Here is a 21,035-nt window from a genome sequence, read left to right on the forward strand (position 1 = left end):
TGCCTCCAGCAGGGAGCCCACCACTGCTGCAAGCCACACATGTTTTCAAGGTGGAGATTAAGGGACCTGAAGAGGAAAAAAGGCTGAGACTGTGACCAAAAGCTCTGGTTTCATGTCTGTACCCCGCTCTGCAGTGAGTGACTGCCTCTCCCCACCTTGGTTTCTCCTGTGTGAAAGGCAGCACTCGTGAAAGCCTCCCATGATCAAATATAGCTTGAAAGAGGGCCCCCTGCAAAACTGGGGGCTCTCTGGAAATGGTGGTCAGCAGGGGCTGGTCTGGGTGCTACAAACTTCCAGGCGAAGAGGCTGCTGGGCGGCTGGAGGCCGGGGGAGTGCAGGCGTGGGAGCGGGAGGAGGCATTAAGTTATTTCGTTGGGGTTTTATACGCTGAGGGTGGTGTGCGCTGGGGCTGACGGAAAACTTGAGTGGTTCCGAAAAGCTGCCAACACCTTCCCCCCTCCCCCCCCAATAAAATAAAAATAAAAAAAGAAGGGGGGGGAGCACAGACACCCCCCCAAAGACACCCTCCTCTCGGCGCTGAGAGCCCCGCCCTCCCTGTCCCTCTCCGCACGGGGGGCCGTCCCCATCCCCCACCCCCCCCAGTCCCCATCCCCACCCCCGCATCGCTCCCCCGGGCCAAAAAAGGGGCAAGCCCGACGCGCCTCCCCCTCGGATTTCCTCCCCCGCCCACTGGCGGCGGCGGAGGGGCTCGGCGCCGGCATGGAAAGTTGGGGGGTGCGGGGGTGAGTACCCCGGAGGGGCGCGGGGGGTGACGCCCCGGTGGGGACGGGCGGGAGGGCGGGCGGACGGAGGAAGGGAGGGAGGAACCTCCGGGGTCCTCCGCGCTGCGTGGCCGTGCCGGTGCCCCGGGGGCCGGCAGGGGGCAGGGGGGAGCGCGACCGACGGCAGTGGGGTTTTTTTTGTGGTTTTTTTTTTTTTTTTTGGGGGGGGGGTAACTTTTGGGGTGGGGGGGTGAATGGTGAGGGGGCATCTGGTGCTTAATAGGGCTGCTCTTGGGGGGGGTCCCCCATTATAGGGGCCGGGGGCGGTCCCCGCACCGGGAGGGGAGGGGAGGGGAGGGGAGGGGAGGGGAAGAAGTGGGGGGGACAGGGTGTTCGCCGCCCCTCCCCCAGCGGCCCGCGAGGAAACCCCCTCGGTGACCCCTCCCCCACCTCCGGGCTCGGGGGGGAGGGAGGGCAAAGGGGGGCGGGGCCGGGAGACCCGGTGACGTCACCCGCTTCCTGCAATAGAAAGTGAGGGAGGGTAACGCCCCCCCCACCCCCCTCGAGCATCCCCCCTTCCCCTCCCTTCCCCTCCCTGCCCCGGTCACGGCGCGGCTCTCCCCGAGGGGAGCCCGGGGGGGCGGAGCCTGGCGGGGGGGCCACGGCGCGAGGAGGAGGAGGAGGAGGAGGAGGAGGCAGGCAGGCAGGCAGGCCGTGCGAGGCGGCGCCGCTGGGTCATGTTTGTGTTTGAGGCTGTCAAGTGAAGGAGGCTCCCGGCCTCCCCCCCCCCCACACATCCCCCTCCCGCCGGCCTCCCCGCCGCCATCAGCCTCCGCCAGGTTTGCAGCGGGCCCCGGGAGCGGGAGGGGAAAGGAGGGAGGGAGAGGCACCGATAGGGGTTGGGGGGGTACTGGACGGGCTCTGCTTCCCACAACCCCCCGTGGGGCCCCCCGTGTTTGTTTTTTTTTTTTAATTTAATTTCTATGGTGCTGTTGTGTCCTCCCTTCCCCCCTCCCCCCCCCCCCCCCAAGTGCCCGGCGTGTGCGCAGCGCTTTGTTCGGCGCGGCGTTGCGGAGGGGTTTTCCCAGGCTCCTCCCTCTCTCTTCATTCATGTTTTTTTTTCTTTTTTTTTTTCCTCCTTTCTCATTTCCTTTCCTCCCCTTCCCCTCCCCCCTCCCTATACCCCCCCATTCCCCCCTTCCCCTATATCCCCTCCACTTCTGCGCCCCCCCCTCCATCTCTGTCCCCCCCAAAGTTTGATCCTGGTTTTCCCCTCCTCGAAATGTCCCGGCGAGGAGCCCCTGGGGCAGAGCCGGCAGCCCCCAGCCCTCCTTTGTGCCAGCCTCTTCCCCTGCCTGGCTCCTCTTCCTGCTGCAACAGACAAAAGAAGCGTTAAAAATTAATGCTCGTGCTCCCCAGCGGCCTCTAGACCGAAGGGGTGGCGGCGAGAAGTCTGCTTGAAGGGGGTTTGAATTTCGTTTTTATAAAAAAAACAAAAATAAAACAAACAAACAAAAACTTCGCCTGGCTTAACGCCCCCCCCCCCCCCCCAAGTTAATGCTTAAATGCTAAAAATCCTACATGCTTCCTCCCTTAAGTAGCTCTCTGTAATCATCTTGTCCATATTAAGGGCCATTGAGGGGTTTGTAGAAATTCAGGGAAATTCTTCCGTGTGTTAATTAAGAAAATCTCACTATCCGAGGTGGTATTGCTATAAAAAGAAGTGATCGGCATTTCGATTTGTTTAGCTGGAACAGGGGGATTACACCACTTGTTTTCTCTTTCATAAGATCTGTGTAAGTAGTTTGCTATAGGTCTGGGGGGATTTTGGAAATTAAACAAACTGCTCTTTAAACTGGGAGTAAATCATAAGAACATCTGAAAAGTGAGAAAGCTTTGTTAACGTTGAATAAGGTGTAATTTTGGGGATGCACATGTGGGTCGGTACCATTTCAGTACAAAATCTGGTGCGTTGGCTGTTGAAAAAATATTTAAAAAATTCCCCCATCTGTGGGGTTTGTGCATGCTTGGCCTTTGCTGGCTGCAGCCTCCCGCAAATGCGGGGACTGTTGCAGCTAGCTGGGAGGGTGGCAGGGCAGAAAGTGGCTGTGCAACAGCTTGTAGCTGGGTCAAGGGCCCATGTGGTTCTGTTCTGTTCATGGTATTTTACCAGAAACCTCCCCTGAGGAGTTCCTCTGGACCTGCAAGCCCCAAGTGGGGGAACCCGAGGCTTCCTTGTGTTGTAGATAGGGTGGATTATTGTTGCTGCAGTCTGTGTTTGTCCTTCACTCTGCCTTCTCCCCGAGAGAAGAGCGTGTATTATCTTAAAGCCTGATGTCAAATTTTGTTTAGTTTTCCAGAATTATTTACATGGGGCACAAGTTTTTGGAAGACATTTTCTGGCTAGAAAACAGCTGACGAATGTGGAAAAGTATCTTAGTTTTCTCATGCCTCCTGAGTAATCCCAAAAGGAGTTTCACCCTCATTTAATTTTCTTACGGTAGTGGAACATCTTGCTCCATAAAGGGATGGATACAGAAATATTTCTTGGTCATCGCTAATTTCCATAACTGTTTTAGGGTGAAAGGGAGCTGATAAGTATCTTTGTTTTCCTTCTTAATGCTGTATACATCTCCTAACTTCTCTCTTTTATTTTTTTTAGCATGTGGATTAATTTACCCCTTTGACAAGTTTATGGCGCTGCCATCTCTCTGCTTGCTGTACTCTTCGTTTCTGAGAGGAAAAAGTGGTATAAGAGATTAGAGGAAAATGCCGCGGACAAAGCAGATACATCCAAGAAATCTGAGAGGTATGTAGCTCTCCACAGAGAGAAAAAGCGTTTGCGAAACTTGGTTGCGTTTCCAGTTATGAGGCTGAAGAAATGTGTACTTATGAAGTCTGTTTTGACCCCAAAATATCTTGCCAGCAAATTCTAGGAGTAATCCAGGATGCTTCTCTAATATTGAGAGAAATAAGTGGGATCTGTTCTTATTGCTGTAGTGTGTGTGCACGACTGTGTTCTTGATATCCTCCAGATTAGAGCAATAATAAGTAGCTTGAACTCTGAAAAAGCAAAAGATGACACAGTTTCCTTGCCAGAAAATTTACAGTTGAAATATACCGGGAGATTGGAAGTGTTTGCAATGTAAAATGCAGCCTGAGATCTGGCTGCCAGTCATTGTTTTTCTTGATAGTAATTGGTTTGGCTTGCTTTGGAGGGGATCAGTCTCTCCCGTGTGTGCCTTCCCACTATTTATCATCTCTGTCGTCCATGCTACCACAGGAGTCACTCGGTATGACCTTGGTCTCCTCGCTGGCCTGCCTTCACGCAGCTGAGCTTACTGGCTGCAGAAGGGAGCAAGTGTGTAACGGACATGCTCCGCAAACTGACAGGCTGAGATGTCCAGGTGGCTCCTGGAACAAAATCCTGGCATGCTTAACAGAGCCCAGGATGGGCAGATGAATGTGAGCAATCCGATCCTTTGATTATTTGTTGCTGTCGTGGTCAAAGTGGCCCTGGGGGAATTAAATGAGGGGAAAAATATAGATTAGTTGAAAAGCAGACATGTATGTGGAAGGAAGACAAGCTTCCACCGTCGGCCTCGTATGTAGCTGTTGGGAGAACATGTTTCCACGTGCACCCCCCTCACGTGGCTGTCATCAGCTTTCTTAAGGTGAATTTCACTGCTGTGGTAGGCAGGGAAGCATCCCTTCAGAAAATAAAAGCAAGGACAGAACCACAAATGTCAACATAAACTTCTAATGGCAGGAACAGCATTTGAACTTTTTTTTTAAAAAAAAAAAAAAAAGCTCCAAAACCCAACAGTCATAAGCACGTGTTTCACTTAGTTTACAATTGAGAGGCTCTTAAGTGCTAGTGTATACAGCTGTATCAAAAACCATGGGGGTCTGTGAACTGTGTCACTGCTACCAGTAAGCATCTCTGCTGCAGAGGATGTTTTTGCAGTGCCTTCACTCAGGAAATGTGGAACAGGGTGATGGATAAACCTCCATCACGGATCAGGAGAGGGGAAAAAGCAGCAGTGGGCACCTTGCAGTGCCTTGCATTTAGGTGATGCCACTTACCATTCTAACTGAACTTAAAGCAATAAATTAGACCCCAAGTTTCAGTATTGCTGCTTACCAAGTTGCTGATGTAATTGATGTAATGTTTGCCAATCAAATATAAAAGTGATCTAATTTTAGTGCTCTGGTATCCACTCTTGTACTGCTTTGAACTTAATAGGAGTTAAGTCTACTGTAAAGCTTTTTTGTAGCTTTGTATTCATTTAACTGAAAACATTTAAAATAAATAATCTAATTAAACTCCTAATCGTGTAAGAAATAAATTACTTATTTTTTGCCTTGCATAATTTCCCCAGTCATTTAGCTTTTATCACCCCTCTAATAGCAGTTTTTATCAGTTTCTGTTTTTCTACAACTAGTAGAGGTTTTTGAATAAATTAAGGTGGGTTAAATGTTGGGAGGGGAAATAGAGGTATACAGTGAGCCCATAATTTGAAATGATATTGGAACCTCTTATTAACAGTTAAAAATGATTGTTGAAACTACATAGGTGCTGAGAACTTCAACATGTTGTAAGCATTTATTGCTACCGTAGGTTATTAGAGGTGAAGTGATTTGAAAAATCAGTTTACTTCTCATTAGTGATGCCCTATTTCCATTTTTAGTCTTGATAATGAGGAAAACTGGATTTCAGTTTTAGTTATTTTATCAGTCTCTGAGAATACCACAGAAAATGCTGAAAACCTCGGGTTTTGATGGATTTTGAGGAGGCTGAAAGATTGTATAGCTCTGCTTTCTGGCAGTTTACATTTGTGTATGGAAGGTTAGACCAGACTTAAATTGGGAGTCTTAACCATTAAAACTTTTAAGTATACATTGTAGATGTGATGTTTAATTTATGCTGATTGGTACAGATAATAACTAGATCTGCAAAAAGAATACACGTCTGTGGTCTAAGGTGGAACTCAGCAAACTCTGAAATTTTATAACCTTTGGAAGACAAAGATGTAAGGTTAAGTAGCTTTTATTTTTAGGATAAAAGTTATGTTTACATTGTCTACACCTAATTATTACTATCTGAACTATGTACAAAGAACACGGTAACCTTACCTGGCTTCTCCCTTCCTTGTCTCAACCCCTCTGGTTGCCCCATCGCAGTCAAGTTGCCAGTAGCTTTACCATGTCTGGAGCCCATCAATGTTTATCTTTTCTAAGAGAGCGCTGCTGAACAACCCTTGACACTGTCTATCCACTCTGCTGTGCATCAGACGAGTTACTTGGTTTGTACTTGCAGTCCAAGTCTGCCTCGAGAGTAAGCAACCAAGTCCAAGAACCTAAAGTATGTACACAAATTCTAAAACAAAAGCAAACCCATGACTTTACTTCTCCCCACCCCGTAAAAAAGTTAATTTGTGATTTTCATCAGCACAGAAATAAGTTTTTTAAAGTTTTAATATTGCCTGTGCTTACTGTAAGCAGCTTTATTGTCTGGGGAAAATGAAATGGCATTGCTTAATACGTAGATCTAAATGTAAGAATTTGGCAAGTAACCTGAAGGCTCTTCTTTTTGTGTCATGGCTCTATTTTACTTATTTTGTATGCTTTTGAGAGAGCAGACAGTCTTTGACAAATTAGAAGTGTCCCTGAAGTGTTCCACAGTGAAGATCAAGTTTCTTTTTGTGTGTGTGTGTGTTTTTGTGTGTGCTGAGGTCCCCTACCCTCACCCCCTATCTTGTCTTTTGCTGTCTGTTTATAGATGAGTCAATACAGTATATAGTATAGTTAGTATACTAACTAATTTTACAGCAGGAAAAAACAAAACAACAACAACAAAAAAAAACACAACAAACTGTTATCAAGAGGGCAGGATATAGGAAACATTTCTTTGTAAATAAATTAAAAAAGAAAATGAAATTAGTTGGCTCTTTGTTTTCATGACTGTGTGCTTGTCACATGGTTTTAATGCCTGACTGCGGCTGAACAAGCGTGTTATATCTGATGCCTTATGTCAATAAGGCATCTGCTGTGCTGTGCTCGTTTCATTATTTTGTTTAGACGTGTCAGTCTTCCCGGCTTCTTGCTGCAAATACATCCTCAAGTAAAAAATGTTAGCATCACCAGTGGACTGCCTTGGTAAGGGCTGTTGTGCATGGTATCAGACTTGCATGTCTCCTGACTAATTTAATAATAATTGTAGCCATCCCCAGAAGTGGCTAAAGTTGGAGATAAATTATGTTTTTGCGGGTCTCAAAAGGATATGATTTGAATGCATTCAAGTTCCAGAAAATACTTCGTAGTTTCAAAAACGAAGGCTAAAGGCATGCCTGGGAAAAGACTGGCATCTATCTGAGTTACCAGTCAGCTATGCAACTGAAATGGAGCAAATAAGCAGGCGTTCCTGACCTTGTTTTAGTCTCTTAAAAAAAAATAATAAAAAAAAAGCTAATCTCAGACACATTATCATGTTGTTAACGAAAAGCATTGTCATCTCCCCCAGAAAAGGAGTGTGTTGTGAAAGAGGAAAACATCCATCTCATTCAGGAGGGAGGCTGGAGAAAGTACTGCTTGCCAGACATCCAGAGGTCATTGGTCCTAAATTTACTTTATTTGTTGTGTTAAGTTTTACATAACTTGTAAAAGACTATTTTGCATGCAGTCACACCATATATTTACATGGCCAGTTGATACACGGATGTAACAAAACATTTCACAGAAGCAGTAATGTATTCCCAGAAGTACAGTTACATTAGAGAATCATGCTTTTAGCAGAGCTGAGTGGGCTTGGTTTTGTTGTCAGATGGTTCTGAGGATATAGGAGGAAAAACAACTCATGTTTTTGTTTACTTAGGCATACCCAATTGCAGAGTTCAAATTGAAAACTTACTTATTATCTGTGCAGTGTTCAGCACAGTGCTCTGATGCACTAGTACAAAAATGTAACAAATATTTTTAACTTTGTCTTTTTCCTAGACAAGCTTCTCTTTATTTTTAGGAATATAAATTGTTGCTGTTTCTACTTTTTCTTCTCAATCAAATATTTCCATTCCAAACAAATGGTGGATGGGCCCATAAAGTTCAAGATCTGTTTTCAAAGGTTTTAACGCTTTGTAGTTGTTAAAGAAGTGCAGGTATAATATAAATTGTGTTGTTCAATAGCTTGATAGCTTTGCTGTAATCTGAAAAGTGTGCCTAAGTTGGCTGGAAAGCTGGGTACGTTCTGGGTCCGATGATTTCCACAAGAATGAAGTATCTGATACTTCTTAAGTGTAATTTAGTAAAGGCTCTTGGAGTTGGTTTAAAATTTTAATGTGCTTTCAGTACTGAAATAGGCCTGTCTACATTGAAAACTGACAGGTTAACATTTCTCATTAGTGTTTGGTCATGTCATCTATAAAACCTGAGAAGTGATCATTGTGCTGTGCTTTAACTCATGATTTTCATCAAAGGATTTGCAAAGTCTTCATTTTTATTTTTTTAATATTTTTTTAAGACTCACTTCTGTAACTTGCGCTTGCTCAGTTCAAAAGAAATGTTCAGGCATTATATTTGACTTTTGGGCCATAGTGCTGTTTCTGACAGAAAAATGCTTTAGGGTATTTCTGAGGCTCCGTTGTTGTGGTGTTGGTACACCACAAGTGCTGGTGTGTTGTGCCCTGTAGCGTACCCATAGACATCCCTAAAGACACTGTAGAGAAAGTCCAGATAAGTATTTTGCTCAAACTTATGGAGCATGTGTGATGCAGGTGGAACAAGAAGTCAGAGCTTTGACTTGGTGACTTTATTATAGAAATCCCCATTCATTTGGCAGCAGTTATGGTTTCTGTGTGTTGGGTTGTTTCCAATACCTGAACAACTAAAAAGCCAAAATCTCCCTCATGAAGGTAGAAGGTACAGGTGGCTCTGTAGGTATGCTGTCAGCCAAAGTGCCAGAAGATCCTCCCACAATGCAATGCATAGACTTTGCATGTATCTCTTGTAGGCCACGGAAGTAGTCTCTCTGTGCCTCGTGTTTCTTGTCTGGGGTGTGGAATGATAATATTTCTCTATTTTTGCGGGGATTTGTTTTACCTGTTTGGAGTGTGAGAACTTCACGCTGAGAGTTGTTTCCTACTGTGCTGTATAAATGTCCTTGCACCTTAGAGAGCTTCTTGGCTGCAACCCGTAAATTCTGTTGTAATGTGAATAATATACATCTTTACGTTTGAAAAACTGTCTGAAATACACTGCAGTGTATAAAGGCTGGATTTAAAGCTGTGGTTTGCCACCCTTTTTCCCCTTACCTGTCCTGTCCCCATCTCCCTGTTATATATCCCAAAATTTGATCATCTAAGTGTTTTTTTGACTGGGTCTAGTCCTATTTGCTGTGCAGGATGGTTGGGCCCCTTACATCAGTGGTCACAAGCAATGGAAAAATGTCTGCTGAGAGGGGATTGCAAGAGAGGAAAGAATGGTAGGGTGGATAAGACTGTACTGCCTTGAGAGAGCTGCATTTTGTTCCTGCCTCTGCTTCCAAGCTTCTTGTGTGAGGCTGAGCAATTCTGTTAAACCAGATTTTTGCAGCCAACTGGTAATCGTGTTCTGCATTTTGCCAGAGCTGAGATGCCAAGGCACAAATTCTGAGTTTCTGCAACTGCAGTTGGTCCGCTTATTTCCAAGTTGTAGATGTAAAAGTGCTAAGTACCTTTAAAAAAAAAAATCATGGGCTAGGTGACCTGAGATTAGTCAAAACTTTTGGCAAATCTGTTAATCTCTCCATGCTTTTGTCTCTTGCCTGTAAACTGGAGATACAAGCACCGCATCAGCTTCTAAGGGTTCGAAAGATAAAGTTGTCAGTGTTGTGAAGCAGCTGCTCGGTGGCTAAACAACAGAAAAGATGATGAAGAAACTGGTAGTCTTGTATTTGGCGTGTGCTGTGAATAAGGCCCAGAGCCAAACTGACTTCGTTTGGGTAAACAACCTTACTTTTGGCATTCTGTGACTTCTTAGCACTTGGCTTCACCATCTTAACATTTAGAAGATGTTCTTAAATTTGGCTTCTTAGCTGTTAAAATAGTAAACTGGAGGGGGAAAAACAAAACAAAAAACCAGAAAACCCAAGAAAATCCATCTTATTGAACTGCAGCACTTCCCATGTGAGTCACCACCACAGTGGGACCACACCATGTGGGCTGTGTACCACAGTGATGTATCCCCCGTGGACCAGGCATGAGGGAGCAGAGGGAGAAACCTCTCCCATTGGTGAGCTTTGCTGCATTTGTTCCTGGTATGAGAGCTGTTAGGGCTCTTACAGTTTTTAAATGTTTATGCCGGTTTCTGTAATATCCTTCTTCTTGTGTGTAGCGTAATGTTGCAGAGTTTGGAGCTGCTGCTGAGAAAGCCCCTGCAGTGAGGAGGGAATACTCAGTGCAGGAAAAGCCTTCAGAGAGGAACATCTTTAAGGTCATAGTTTCCCAGGTGGTTTCAAGATCACTTTAGCTATGCTAACACCGAGGGCAGGGGGTGCCTATTATGCTGGATCAGATCCCCGATGCTGCGCACCCTGAAGCCTGGGAGGGAGGAGCATGAAGACAGGCTCAGCTCAAACCCCTTCTTGCACCCCAGTGGTTCTGTCGCTTGGGCTCACAAAAGCCTGTGCCAGTGTAAGGGTCGGAAAGCCATGGGGATGGAAATGGAGGGCCCAGAGTAGGTAGAGTTACAAGATTGCCTTTCTTTCTCCCCCCTTGCCCCCCCCCCCCCCCCCTTTTTTTTTCAAAGCTTGTATGCCAGCTTGAACTTGTGAAACTCTGCTGGAAACCTGTATTTGCTGTGTATAAATGGTAAGCTTTTTGGGATTCTTAAATTACCCAAAAATAGGTATGTATTTTCATCAGGATAACATGAGATCTATTCCTTATTCCTATCTTGTTCCCCTTCAGAAACCCCTTCTACTGACAAAATTCAAAATTGGGAAGCAACAGAGCTTCTTAATGGAACGACTTAAAGAATTTTAGTAAACCAAGAGGAAACTGAACTTTTCTTAGTTAACACATCAATTAAAAACATAATAATAATAAAAAAATGCCCCTAAAATTTGGCATACAGCTTTTATTCAGAATGGACAAAGTATGGCTGAGATTGAAATTTAAAAACAAACAACATTTAAATGCAGCTGGCACTGTCATCTCTGAATATGTGTATATTATAGATTGCTGCGTATGCATGCTAAATATTAGGAGAAGGGGATAATGCAAAGTGAGCCTGCTTGATGCAGACAGTGGCAAGAATAGGCGATTTCAGAGGGTGTTAAAATAACATTAGGAACAGGGATAAAAGAATGGTGTTCCAGGTAAAAGGATTGCAAAGACACACCTGCAAGGATGACTTTGATAAAAAGAATGGAGGAAGCAGCTTGGTTCTGCTCTCTTGATGGCAGAAAAGAACAAATTGCTTTTTAAGGAGTAGAAATCATATCATTGTGGTTAGAATCAGGCAGAAGCTGGAAGAAATTAGTGAAGGGTCAGGTTAAAAAAAAAAAAACACAACACAATTGAATTCCTACAGACATGAAAAAGCAGCCATGATCTGGGGCTTGAAGATATCTTATAAGCCAGTTAGATGTCTTTGCAAGTAAAGTGAAGTTGAAATAATGCAGATATATAATTGTGCCTCACCTTCACATTCTCTATCTTGTTTATTTTATTTGAGCAAAGAGTAAGAAATATTACAGAATTTGGCATTTGCTGAAGTATGAGCCACAGTATGTTAGGAATGTCTCGGGGGGAAAAAAAAGAGGTTATGAAAAGAGAAACAAAAAGTAAGATTTGTTCTTAAAAAAGTAAGCAGTTGTTCTTTCAAACATTTCTATTACAACAGACAGTTGGCTCTGGGATGAAACTGAGTCAAGTTTTTTGGGCTCAGGAATAGCTACATTTTATGAGAGTCAAGCTTTCTCAGAACATTCAGAAGGATGACTTTTTTTTAAATTCTTGCAACTCAGAATAGATTTTGGTTTGCATTGAGATGTAAGGTATCGGTTTTAACATTCTGAGTGGATGGTGAACTTCCCTAAAAAAAGAAAAAGCTGCTTCCAGTATGCAACTATTAGAAATTAAAATGTAAATAACAAAATCCTAGATAGGCTACAGAGGCTTAGTTATCAGAGCCTCCTCGCAGATTTATCATCATCGACATCTTAAATGTCTGCTAGGAAAAAGGCAAAGGTTTATGGTCTCGCATTTTCTCAAATTATCTTTCTAATACTTTAAAACTATGCAAGTTTATCTGTTGACACTCATGTCAGTATTTTCAAACTCTGTATGCATCAGTCCACCAGAGTTTGTGGTTGTGTGCTGTGTTACTGCACAGGCCTCTTTTACACAGCAAAATAAACTTTCCAAGAGCATTGTAAACGTTTAAAAATATCTTGCTACAGTGAATTCTTTGTAAGTAAAGAATTAACAAAGGAATTTGTAGCCTAGTAGTGCTTCCTTCAGACTTTACACTGAGCCTACTTTATGGTGCTCGAAAGGGATTGTAAGGTAAGTACATACCTGCTGCTGCAGGCAAGCATTGGCGGGCTGCATTCATTCCCTGTCCTTGGCAAAGGGAGAACGTGGGCAGTGCCTCCCTCAACTGCCTGTAGGTAAGTGGGTGACTTGCTGAAGAGGTGGGTGAAAACTGTTTTGTTCTAGCCACAGTCATTTGTTATCACCAAAACAGTCTGCATGTAGTCTGACTTCATGCATTCAGGAAGTTGAGAAAAAAAAATAGCCCTCTGGTTTTGGGCTTTTTGTTTGTTTATTTTTTGTCTTGAAACGACTCCCTTTTGGTGCAGTAGGCATGTAGTTTGAGTTTCTTGTGATCAGACAATTTGATTTAAAATTGCAAACTGCTCTAAATATTTATGCAGGGAGACATAAACGAGACTTTCTAGAGCTACACATTTTCAAGGAGCTGGTTATACAAGTATGTGTTTCCTAGACTTGCTTATTCTTTGGTATGTTGGACTTCTATAGCAAGAATTTTAGCTCAGTAATGGCTTATGAGACTACGAAGAGAGAAATGCAGGCTCTCTGCTCAGTTGGAAAAGTAAGGTTTTCCTTTCTGTGTTAAAGGAGATGAATCAACTGGACTTTAAATTTCCATGTGAGATGAATTGGGCAAAGTGCGTGGTCTTTCCCTCCACTTGTTTAAATGTGTCATAACTCAGAATATTTACATTAAGAAGAAGGAGGGAAAAAAATTACGGCTGATGTTTGGAGCCTTCTGTGACGCATTTGTAGGGGAAGTGGGGAAGCTCTTATTTAGTAGGGTAGGCAGGACTGTTTGGTTTTGTACAAAAACTTTTAAAAGGTCCTTAAAGATTCTTTCAGAATGAGATTGCTCAGAGAACATGCTGATATAGCAATTTGCTTATGACCTTTGGTGACTGAAAAAGAAGTGTCTTTTTAATGATCCACAAGGTGTGAAAAGTGGAAGACAAAGTTGAAGAAGTCTTTGTACTTTTCAGTTTAATCTTTGATTTAAGGTTTTGTTGCATCTGGTTAATGAATTAAACTGCACTTAGCATCTTTGATATCCTGCAGAAGCAGCGAGCAGAGAATGTCTTAAAAAGGACCATGTGCTGGTAGGCTAAGATGCCCTGTGAACATTTTTTCCACAGATTCCTGCGTGTTTAAAAGATAAGTTCATGCTAAGTCCCATTTGTAAATCCCAGGGCAGACCACAGCGGGCTGAAATTGCAAAAGGTTTGGAAAGAGGTGCAGAGGGAAAAAGCAGTGGTTGAGGAGGATCCTGTGGCCTAACGTAGCTACAAAACAACAGTGTGTGTGTTCTTAGTTACCTATGAAATATGTGGCTCAAGTCCTGCCAGCAGTGGTAGTCATGGAATATCCAGAGCACACCGCATGATTTCCTCTGATTTTTGGCTTAATTTTGGGGGGCGGTGAAGCAGGAGAAGTTAATGTTGAGCAGTATTGTTTTTAAATACTGAGTGCTGCTAGGTCAGAGGGGAGATCACACACTTGTTCTTACCCTAAAGATTGTGATGCAGACACGATACGGAGCCAGGAAAAAGAAAGAAGTGTTTAGAAATGGCACAGTTTCTGGGGTAGTTTTCCTGTTCCATTACCTCTGTGGAATCTCTAGCAGTTGTGCCTTTTGAAGAGGAGCATGTCTTTCAGACAGTAGGTTTTACCGTTCTCCCCGCTTCAGGATTTCTTACAGAAAGAAGTATTTCTGTCCCAGTTTTATCAAGGAAACACGATGCTGTATGTAGTACTTATGTTTAAAAAAATGTACTCTATATTTTTTATTAGCAAAATACATATGTCAAAATGTTCCTGTAATTCTCAGTTGTCAAGAGGCAGAGCTAAGTATGTATGTTGTGATAGTTTAGTGCATTGAATCTTAGAAGAGAATTGCCTTCTTCAGTATGAGGACAATGCTTCTGTGACTGGGGTAGATTAGGAACTATGAAAATACTGAATGTTATTACAGGGATGATTTAATAATTTTCAGAGTAAATATTTATGCAGTGTACACAGTAAATTTGTCTCAAGTATTGCACACATTTGTCAAGGGGTGGGAGAATATGTATCCTTTTTCATGGTATTGATTTATGGAATGTTTCAGTAAGTTCTCCCCTGGTATTTTTTCTTTCTTTTAAACAAAGTATATTTCTGTGCCAATGAAATCATACATTTATTTTAGAACATTTTTAATGTATGTTAAGTCCAAATATATGTCCATCAGTATGTTTGAAAATAGTATTTTCTTTATGTGCTTTTTCCTCTTTTCCTCAAAATTCTGAAATATAATCTGAAATGGTGATGTACCTTCTGGAGATACCAGAGGAGTTGCTGTGTAGGTTGAGGACGATTGTACTTTTTGTCAGGCAGTCCCAAATACCTCTTCAACATAGTTTCCTGCCAGGATTGCTGCACAATCTGGCTGCTACCCCAAAGACATCCATTGCCACAAGGGTACCAAGAGCGAGCCAGTGTTTGTTGCTTGGCTGCTGAATGCAGATCTGCTTCCCTGCTGAAATGGTCAGTCTTCTGTCTCTTCAGCTCCTTAAGCAGGCCAGTCAGGCTTGCTCTGAAGCTCTGCAGTGCTTCAGAAAACCAGAAACTTTTGCTTGTCTCAGTGTATCATCTGCATATGCAGGAGTACTCTGGAGGCAGACCCTGAAGCTCCTGGATGGAACAGCTGGAATCTCCTGCTTGGGGCCTTTGCTGGAGGGATGCTGTCCCCTCGAACGGGAAGGCACCCTAGGTGGATCCAGGCATGTTCCAGGGCTCATGGGAAGCTTCACGGAATTCAAGGCGGGAAATGGCCTTGACACAAAACAGGTTTTAACTATCAATGTTTTTCTAGTATTGTAAGGCTGGTTTCTACCATCTTTTTCTTTTCAAAAAGAATAGTGCATTCCTCATCAAGACAATCATTTTAGCTTTTTTTTTTCTTCATAGCTTTTTTTTAAGGTAATGTTTCTGTGTTTTTCCTCCTTCTGTGTGCTTTTTTCCTTCTCTTATTCTTTTTTTTCCCAAAGCAACTTCCAGTTCTCACTGTCCTTGGATAGTGCTTCTCTGCCGTTCAGTCTGCTAGTATAACTATTATCAGCAGTGTAACGGGCATCTGAAATACAGGAAAATTCATAGTATCTTTTTATTCCTCCCTAATCTGTTCTGAAATTTCACAAACCTTTGATATTGCTGACATCTTATGTGTTATGGTTTGTTCACTGAACAAAGTTTTAGATATAAAGACATTTCTACAGAAGCAGAGTAAAGCCTCTACATGGCGAGGCTTTAAAAAATACAATTACTATGTTATGTTCTCAGAAATAACATTTTTACAGTGCAGTGAGAAAGCAGAACAAGAAATCGACTAGAGAAACATGGTGTATTAAGAGCCAGGGTTCAGGGGTTTGAAGAATGTGATATCTGTCTGTAACATGCTCAGAAAGCATTGCTAAGTAATGGATTTTCAGTGTATCTGGAAATTGACCCTATTATTTTAAGTAATATTTCTACATTCTCTTCAAAATAAAAGAGCAAGCCTGTGGATGGTTACATCTATAGTACATTTGTATAAACACACTTAGAACTGCTTGTAAGTGCATGAATATTGAAACATTTTCCCAACTTTTACAATAACTTTTGTACTTTTTTTTCCATCCTTTTCTTTTTGTAAAAGTTCTCAATTTCCCCATTTAGTTGTAGATTCACACTTTGGCATCTTTTCTTCTGAATGATCAGCCTCTATGCTTCAGCAAAAGGCTGACCATATTTGCACTCCAGCTTCTGTATACTGGCTTGAACTGTCAAAGGGAACTTCGGTAAAGAAAAGAGGGTGTGTGACAAGCAGACTGCTGTGCCACATGTGCCTTGCAGCTTCCTTTCTGTGCTCGTTTGTAGAATCAGGAGTGAAAGAGAGATTGGAACCTCCTTGGGTATTTTCTAGGGAATCTTAATATGCCACCCAGGGTCAGATATTAAAAGCTTAAAAATGCAGCTTACAAATTTCTGATTTTCAGTTTGGCTGGGAAATCATGATTTGCACCTCATGACCAGCAATAGTCACAGCTCACTGATGCTGGGCTTCTATAGCTGGACGTGATATTTATAAAAAGCTACTTAAAAATCTGTAGAAACAGGAAAGAGTCTGAAAGTTAAGTTCCTTTTGGCAGAAGAAAATGGGTTGAAAAACATGTAATGGTCAGTGTTTTCCAGAGCTGAAAGTTTCTGGTTACCCACTTATTTTTGTGAGGGCATTCAGAACTGTAAAATGCTTTAAAATATACTGATGTCAGGGAAGGGGCACCAGAGGAAAAGTCTATTTTGGAATTAACAGAAAGGGTTATTGTAGGTGCACAATTATACACTAGTTACCTGCAAGTTAATTTGAATATTGCATTTCTAGTAAATGCTAACATAAAATGTGTCTCTTGAGCCAGTAGGATAACTAATGAGCTTTTTCCCCACCAGGCTTTAAACAGTAACTAAGATGATATTTTCCAGAAGAATGCCCAATAAACGGAGGGAAAGCTAGCAATCAGATTTGATTAACAGATCTGCATTATGTTATTTAAATGTTTATGTCCTGATTAGTATGTATGCTCCATTTAAATATGGTATTTTACCTCTGTTCCCGATGCCCCAAATTCCTCTCAAGTAATCTTTCAAGCGCTGAAGACTGTGGATGTGAGGTAGAAATGCGTGCCTGCCCCCACACCGGTCTTGGGAAGTGATGCCTGTGCAACTGATATTTTCACTTAGTTGTGGGATTATAGGGTTTCTTAATCAGATGGGGTAAAGGAAAAGGTGTCTGGGATTGGTGCTTTTGTTCTGTTTCGATCCAAATTCTGTGTAGTCTAGGATGGGCTTAAATTAAGTTTTAACTGAAGTACTGAGTTAGGGCTTTTGGTAACAAGGTAAATGTCTACTGCTCCTTATTTCTTTAAAGCCAAAGAAAGTTGAGCATGTGCAAAAGTTTGAGATTTTCTGATTTATGTTAAGAATTACTAACTTCTGATAGTATCTGCTCATTTAAATCTGTGTTTTCATTGTGATATTTGCTTCACAATGCATATGCAGAATAGTTACTATTTTTTATGTTGTCGATAATTCTTTCTTGTAAAAGCAATGGTAATAGTTGTTAGGTTCCATAGTGTAGTGGCTTGCTTTGCTGACCCACCTGTGTTGTGAAGTTGAGACTTTTGGCCATGCGAGTGTGTACATCTTTCTGGGTTGCAGATTCTGGCTTCAGGAGAGACTGACTGATTCAACGGAAGGGTTGGCCTGCCACGTAAGCGCACAATAAAAAATGAGCATCTGACAGCTCTGTGGCTTTAGTTAGTGGATTTGACACAAGCATATGGAAAATTCGTGCAACAGGGATACTGTATCAAAACAAATTCTGTAGACAGGCAAAACCAAAGCCTTTCCCTCCCTCCATCTCTCCACTGCTTTTCTGCCTTGTTTGCTTATCTTTTGCATTTGAATGATCACTCTTTAAAAATCAACATCTTACACAAGTGCTGAATGCTTCCTCATAGGATTTTAGGTAAAATGATTGAAGGGAAATTATCACAGGGAGATAACATCATGGAGGTGAGACGTGTTGGAAAAGCCATGGTTTCCCTTCCGCTCGCTGTCCCTGTCCAAAAGGAGAGAGAGCATACTGTGCTAACGTCTGGGAAAGAGAAGTCCTGTGTACAATAATCTGACTTTCTTCTGAATGTTATAGTTTACATGCATAGTCTTCCAATTGACACTTGATTTTATTTCTGTGCCCTCTAACTGCTCAAACTCTGACCCCCCCCCAGGTATATTTGTTGTTGCATGAGTTTTGACATGCTGGAGAAGGTTTTGAATTCCACCTTCCACCTGGGCATAGAGAGCAGAGAAGTTTGCACAGAAGGGCTCCTGCTGTTTTTGGTGAACTGGCAAAGGTTTTGAGAACTGTGAAGGTGTACGAAGAAAATACAGGCAAGCAACAAATAAAACAATCTTCTTTCATAGTGAGCAAGTCTATTACTGATCTTGCCAACTTTTGTTTTGCAGGCATTTTTTTCCCACCTCCCCTCATGCCTTAAGTGTCTTTAAAACTGTTAGACATGAGCAGTACCACAAATAAGTAATTTGCGATTGTCAATCTTTATGCATACGTAGTATCCAAACTACTCGATGCTCTGTCTATTGCATTGTTGGTACAGTACCATTCATACAGCCTGTTTTCTTCTGTCTCTGCTAGACGAAAAATGAAGAAAATAACTAGAACTGACTTAGGCATTAATCCTGTCATTTTTCTCTATCATCCTTGAAGAGGTCTGAAATAAAAATAGTTGAACAGTAACATTTTTCACCAACTCTCATCTGGGCTCCCATATTTTTTTTGTGTTTTGTTGTGCTTTCTTCAGCAGGCCTTTCAAAATAAGGCAGTACTTATACTTTGTCTACTGCAAAGGTGAGGAGCTGAGGTGTGTTGACATCTGATCTTCTAAAGCGTGAGGAACTGTTGTGTCCAAAGGCTTTGATGTATCTGGCCTTGGAATGGTCGTTCAGGGTCTTGATGGGGAATAAAGCCAGATCTTTTCTGGCTGTACTGGATAGCAGCATTCCCTGTTGACCTGTTGTTTTCAAGCAGAACCCTTTCCTTAAACTTTTGAGCTGTGTGGCTTCTTCACAAGAGTCTGTCTTTTTCTTCCCATTTGTGCTCCTCCAGTCCGCCTGTTGTGTGCTTGTGCCCAGTGCTCCTGGGTGTAGACTAATGGGGTACAGGTCTGCCTGCCTGAAGCGTATGTGGGTGCCCGTTGCCTTGCTGTGTACGCGTGGGACACGGCTGGGTGAGATGCACCACGTGATCCAAGAGCTGTTCAGCATGCTCTTCCTTCTTACCATTCTAGGGTTTTACTGCATTTCATTCGAGGGAGGCTCTTCATGGTGAATGAATTATTGAAACGAAGTGCCCGAAGGTACAGTTAGGCTTCAGTTCATGCTGGAAAGTAATTAACAGCTGGATGTTTCACCACCGAGAATTAATTCCCTTCAGTAGTACCCAAATCCTCCTCCGTGTCACTGCAACTACGTTTGTGCTTCTTCAGTTGAGTTGGGCTGTTGTAAGAGATGTGGCAAAGTCTTTTTTTTTTTTTTTAAGGGAAAAGCTCGTGCTCTTTCTTCTGTTTGGTTTCTGAAGCAGGTCCTGGGGAGCCTGGCCTCAGTGAGCATGGCCTTTGGGTTCCTAATCTGGCTGCAGCCTCCACGAACCCTAACCTAGGAGCCACAAAACATGAATAACAGGGATTAGATTCTTATGGGAAGATAAAGGGAATAGGCTTCTGGCTGTCTAAAGGTAGGAAAGGTTTTTCACCATCACTGTTGCCATCTTTGCACACAGGAGCACTAAGGAATTTAGCATGCTGGTGTGGTGGAAGTCATCGTGGGCTTGTTCTTTATGTATGCCTGTGTGAGAAAAGCATGGTTACTAAATGAATTTTAAAATGCCTGTTTTGCTCCTTCTGCTTCATATGTGGGAACTGCATAGATATGTTGCTTAGTGTTTTGAAGTTGTACAAGGCTGAAGATGCTGCAGCATGGGTGAGTGAAACCATGCTATAGCTCTTTGTGTCATTTTGCTGACCAGCTGTTAGCAAACCATACAGGAGTCTGCTAGTGGGAAGGGTAAGGGGGTAACAGCTCTCCTGGTGTGCTGCTCCTTTGCCCCCTGGGTAAATCTCTGACTGACATGCAAATAGCTTTGCTTATTTTTGGCTCTGACAAATTATCCTAAATAATTGTTGTAATAACAGCATGGATTTTTTCCAATGGACATTTTTATGTAAAAAGCTGCGTTTTTTTCCAGAGCTGGATCCGACCACCCCACCCCTTTTCTCTCTTCAGAAACTACAGCTCAGATTGTTATATGGTAATGCTTTTCCAAGTCAAACTGTTTCATCCCATTCGTACTTCCTCACCACCACAGCAGCAAGGCTAGTGAAGTAATGCTCTGAAACTCATCATATATGAAATCCTTGATACAGTAACAAAAAAGTATTAGTTTGCCATTAAGTGGATAAATGTGTGCTGGAAAGAAAACCTTGTCCATACCTGTCTATAGCTGATGCTAATGTTAGTGCATGCAGCAGAGGGGGGGGGGAGGGGGAAGAGGTGGGTAAATATTTCAGTTGAGTGTTCTTTGCTTCTTTCTGAGTATCCCTTTCCATTCATGCTCAATGCCATGGAAATGCTTTGAATGTATTTCCTTAGAGATAATTTCACTTTTTTTTTTTAAAGTCGTGAAAAATTACATATAGAGTATCTTATCCTAAAAAAAAAAAAAAATTTAAAAGAACTACTGGAAGTTACAAAAGCAGATTTGTGGCTTTTTATTAAATATTGGTTCATTTAATGTGTACTTCTGTCCCGTATTGAGCTGGAGCTTTTTTCTTTTTAAAAAACTATGCAGAGCAGAGAAGCATGTATTCATGTCAAGAGCATAATTCCTAGTTGTTTTCAGCAGGTGCTTAAACACATTCATAAGTTCCAGCTCATAACTGAGCAATTCACCTTCTACCCCCTGTATGTAAATTCATAGTGGAGGACACAATGACCAGTTTGAGTGTATAAATGATACATTTTTTCAGTGTGGAATTCCCATTGAGAGGCCAGGTCTAAAAATACTAAACGTTTCAACAAACAATTCCTGTGCACAGCGTGTTGAGTAATACAGCTACAAGGAAGGAGAGCGCTTCTACTGACAATTTCTCAGCTGAATGCAGGAGTCCAAGCTGAGCTAGTTTATATA

At 42.5% G+C, this 21,035-nt stretch overlaps 1 protein-coding gene across 5 annotated transcripts in view; it reads left to right on the forward strand.

The window, feature by feature from the left end:
* Window positions 1-598: 598 nt before the first annotated feature.
* Window positions 599-21,035, forward strand: part of HIVEP1 (HIVEP zinc finger 1) — a 123,827-nt gene continuing 103,390 nt past the window's right edge. For 3 of the 5 annotated variants that reach the window (XM_083824339.1, XM_083824340.1, XM_083824335.1), the window contains exons 1-2: window positions 1,388-1,561; window positions 3,385-3,531. In XM_083824339.1, the coding sequence (XP_083680465.1) occupies window positions 3,492-3,531 (40 nt within the window). In that variant the 5' untranslated portion in view covers window positions 1,388-1,561; window positions 3,385-3,491. Of the gene's footprint in view, window positions 744-1,387; window positions 1,562-1,971; window positions 2,519-3,384; window positions 3,532-21,035 lie in introns of those variants that run through there. The other 2 variants (XM_083824336.1, XM_083824337.1) reach the window with 2 other exon arrangements.

This window comes from Anser anser, assembly GCF_964211835.1.
Source record: "Anser anser genome assembly, chromosome: 2".
Lineage (NCBI taxonomy): Eukaryota > Metazoa > Chordata > Aves > Anseriformes > Anatidae > Anser > Anser anser.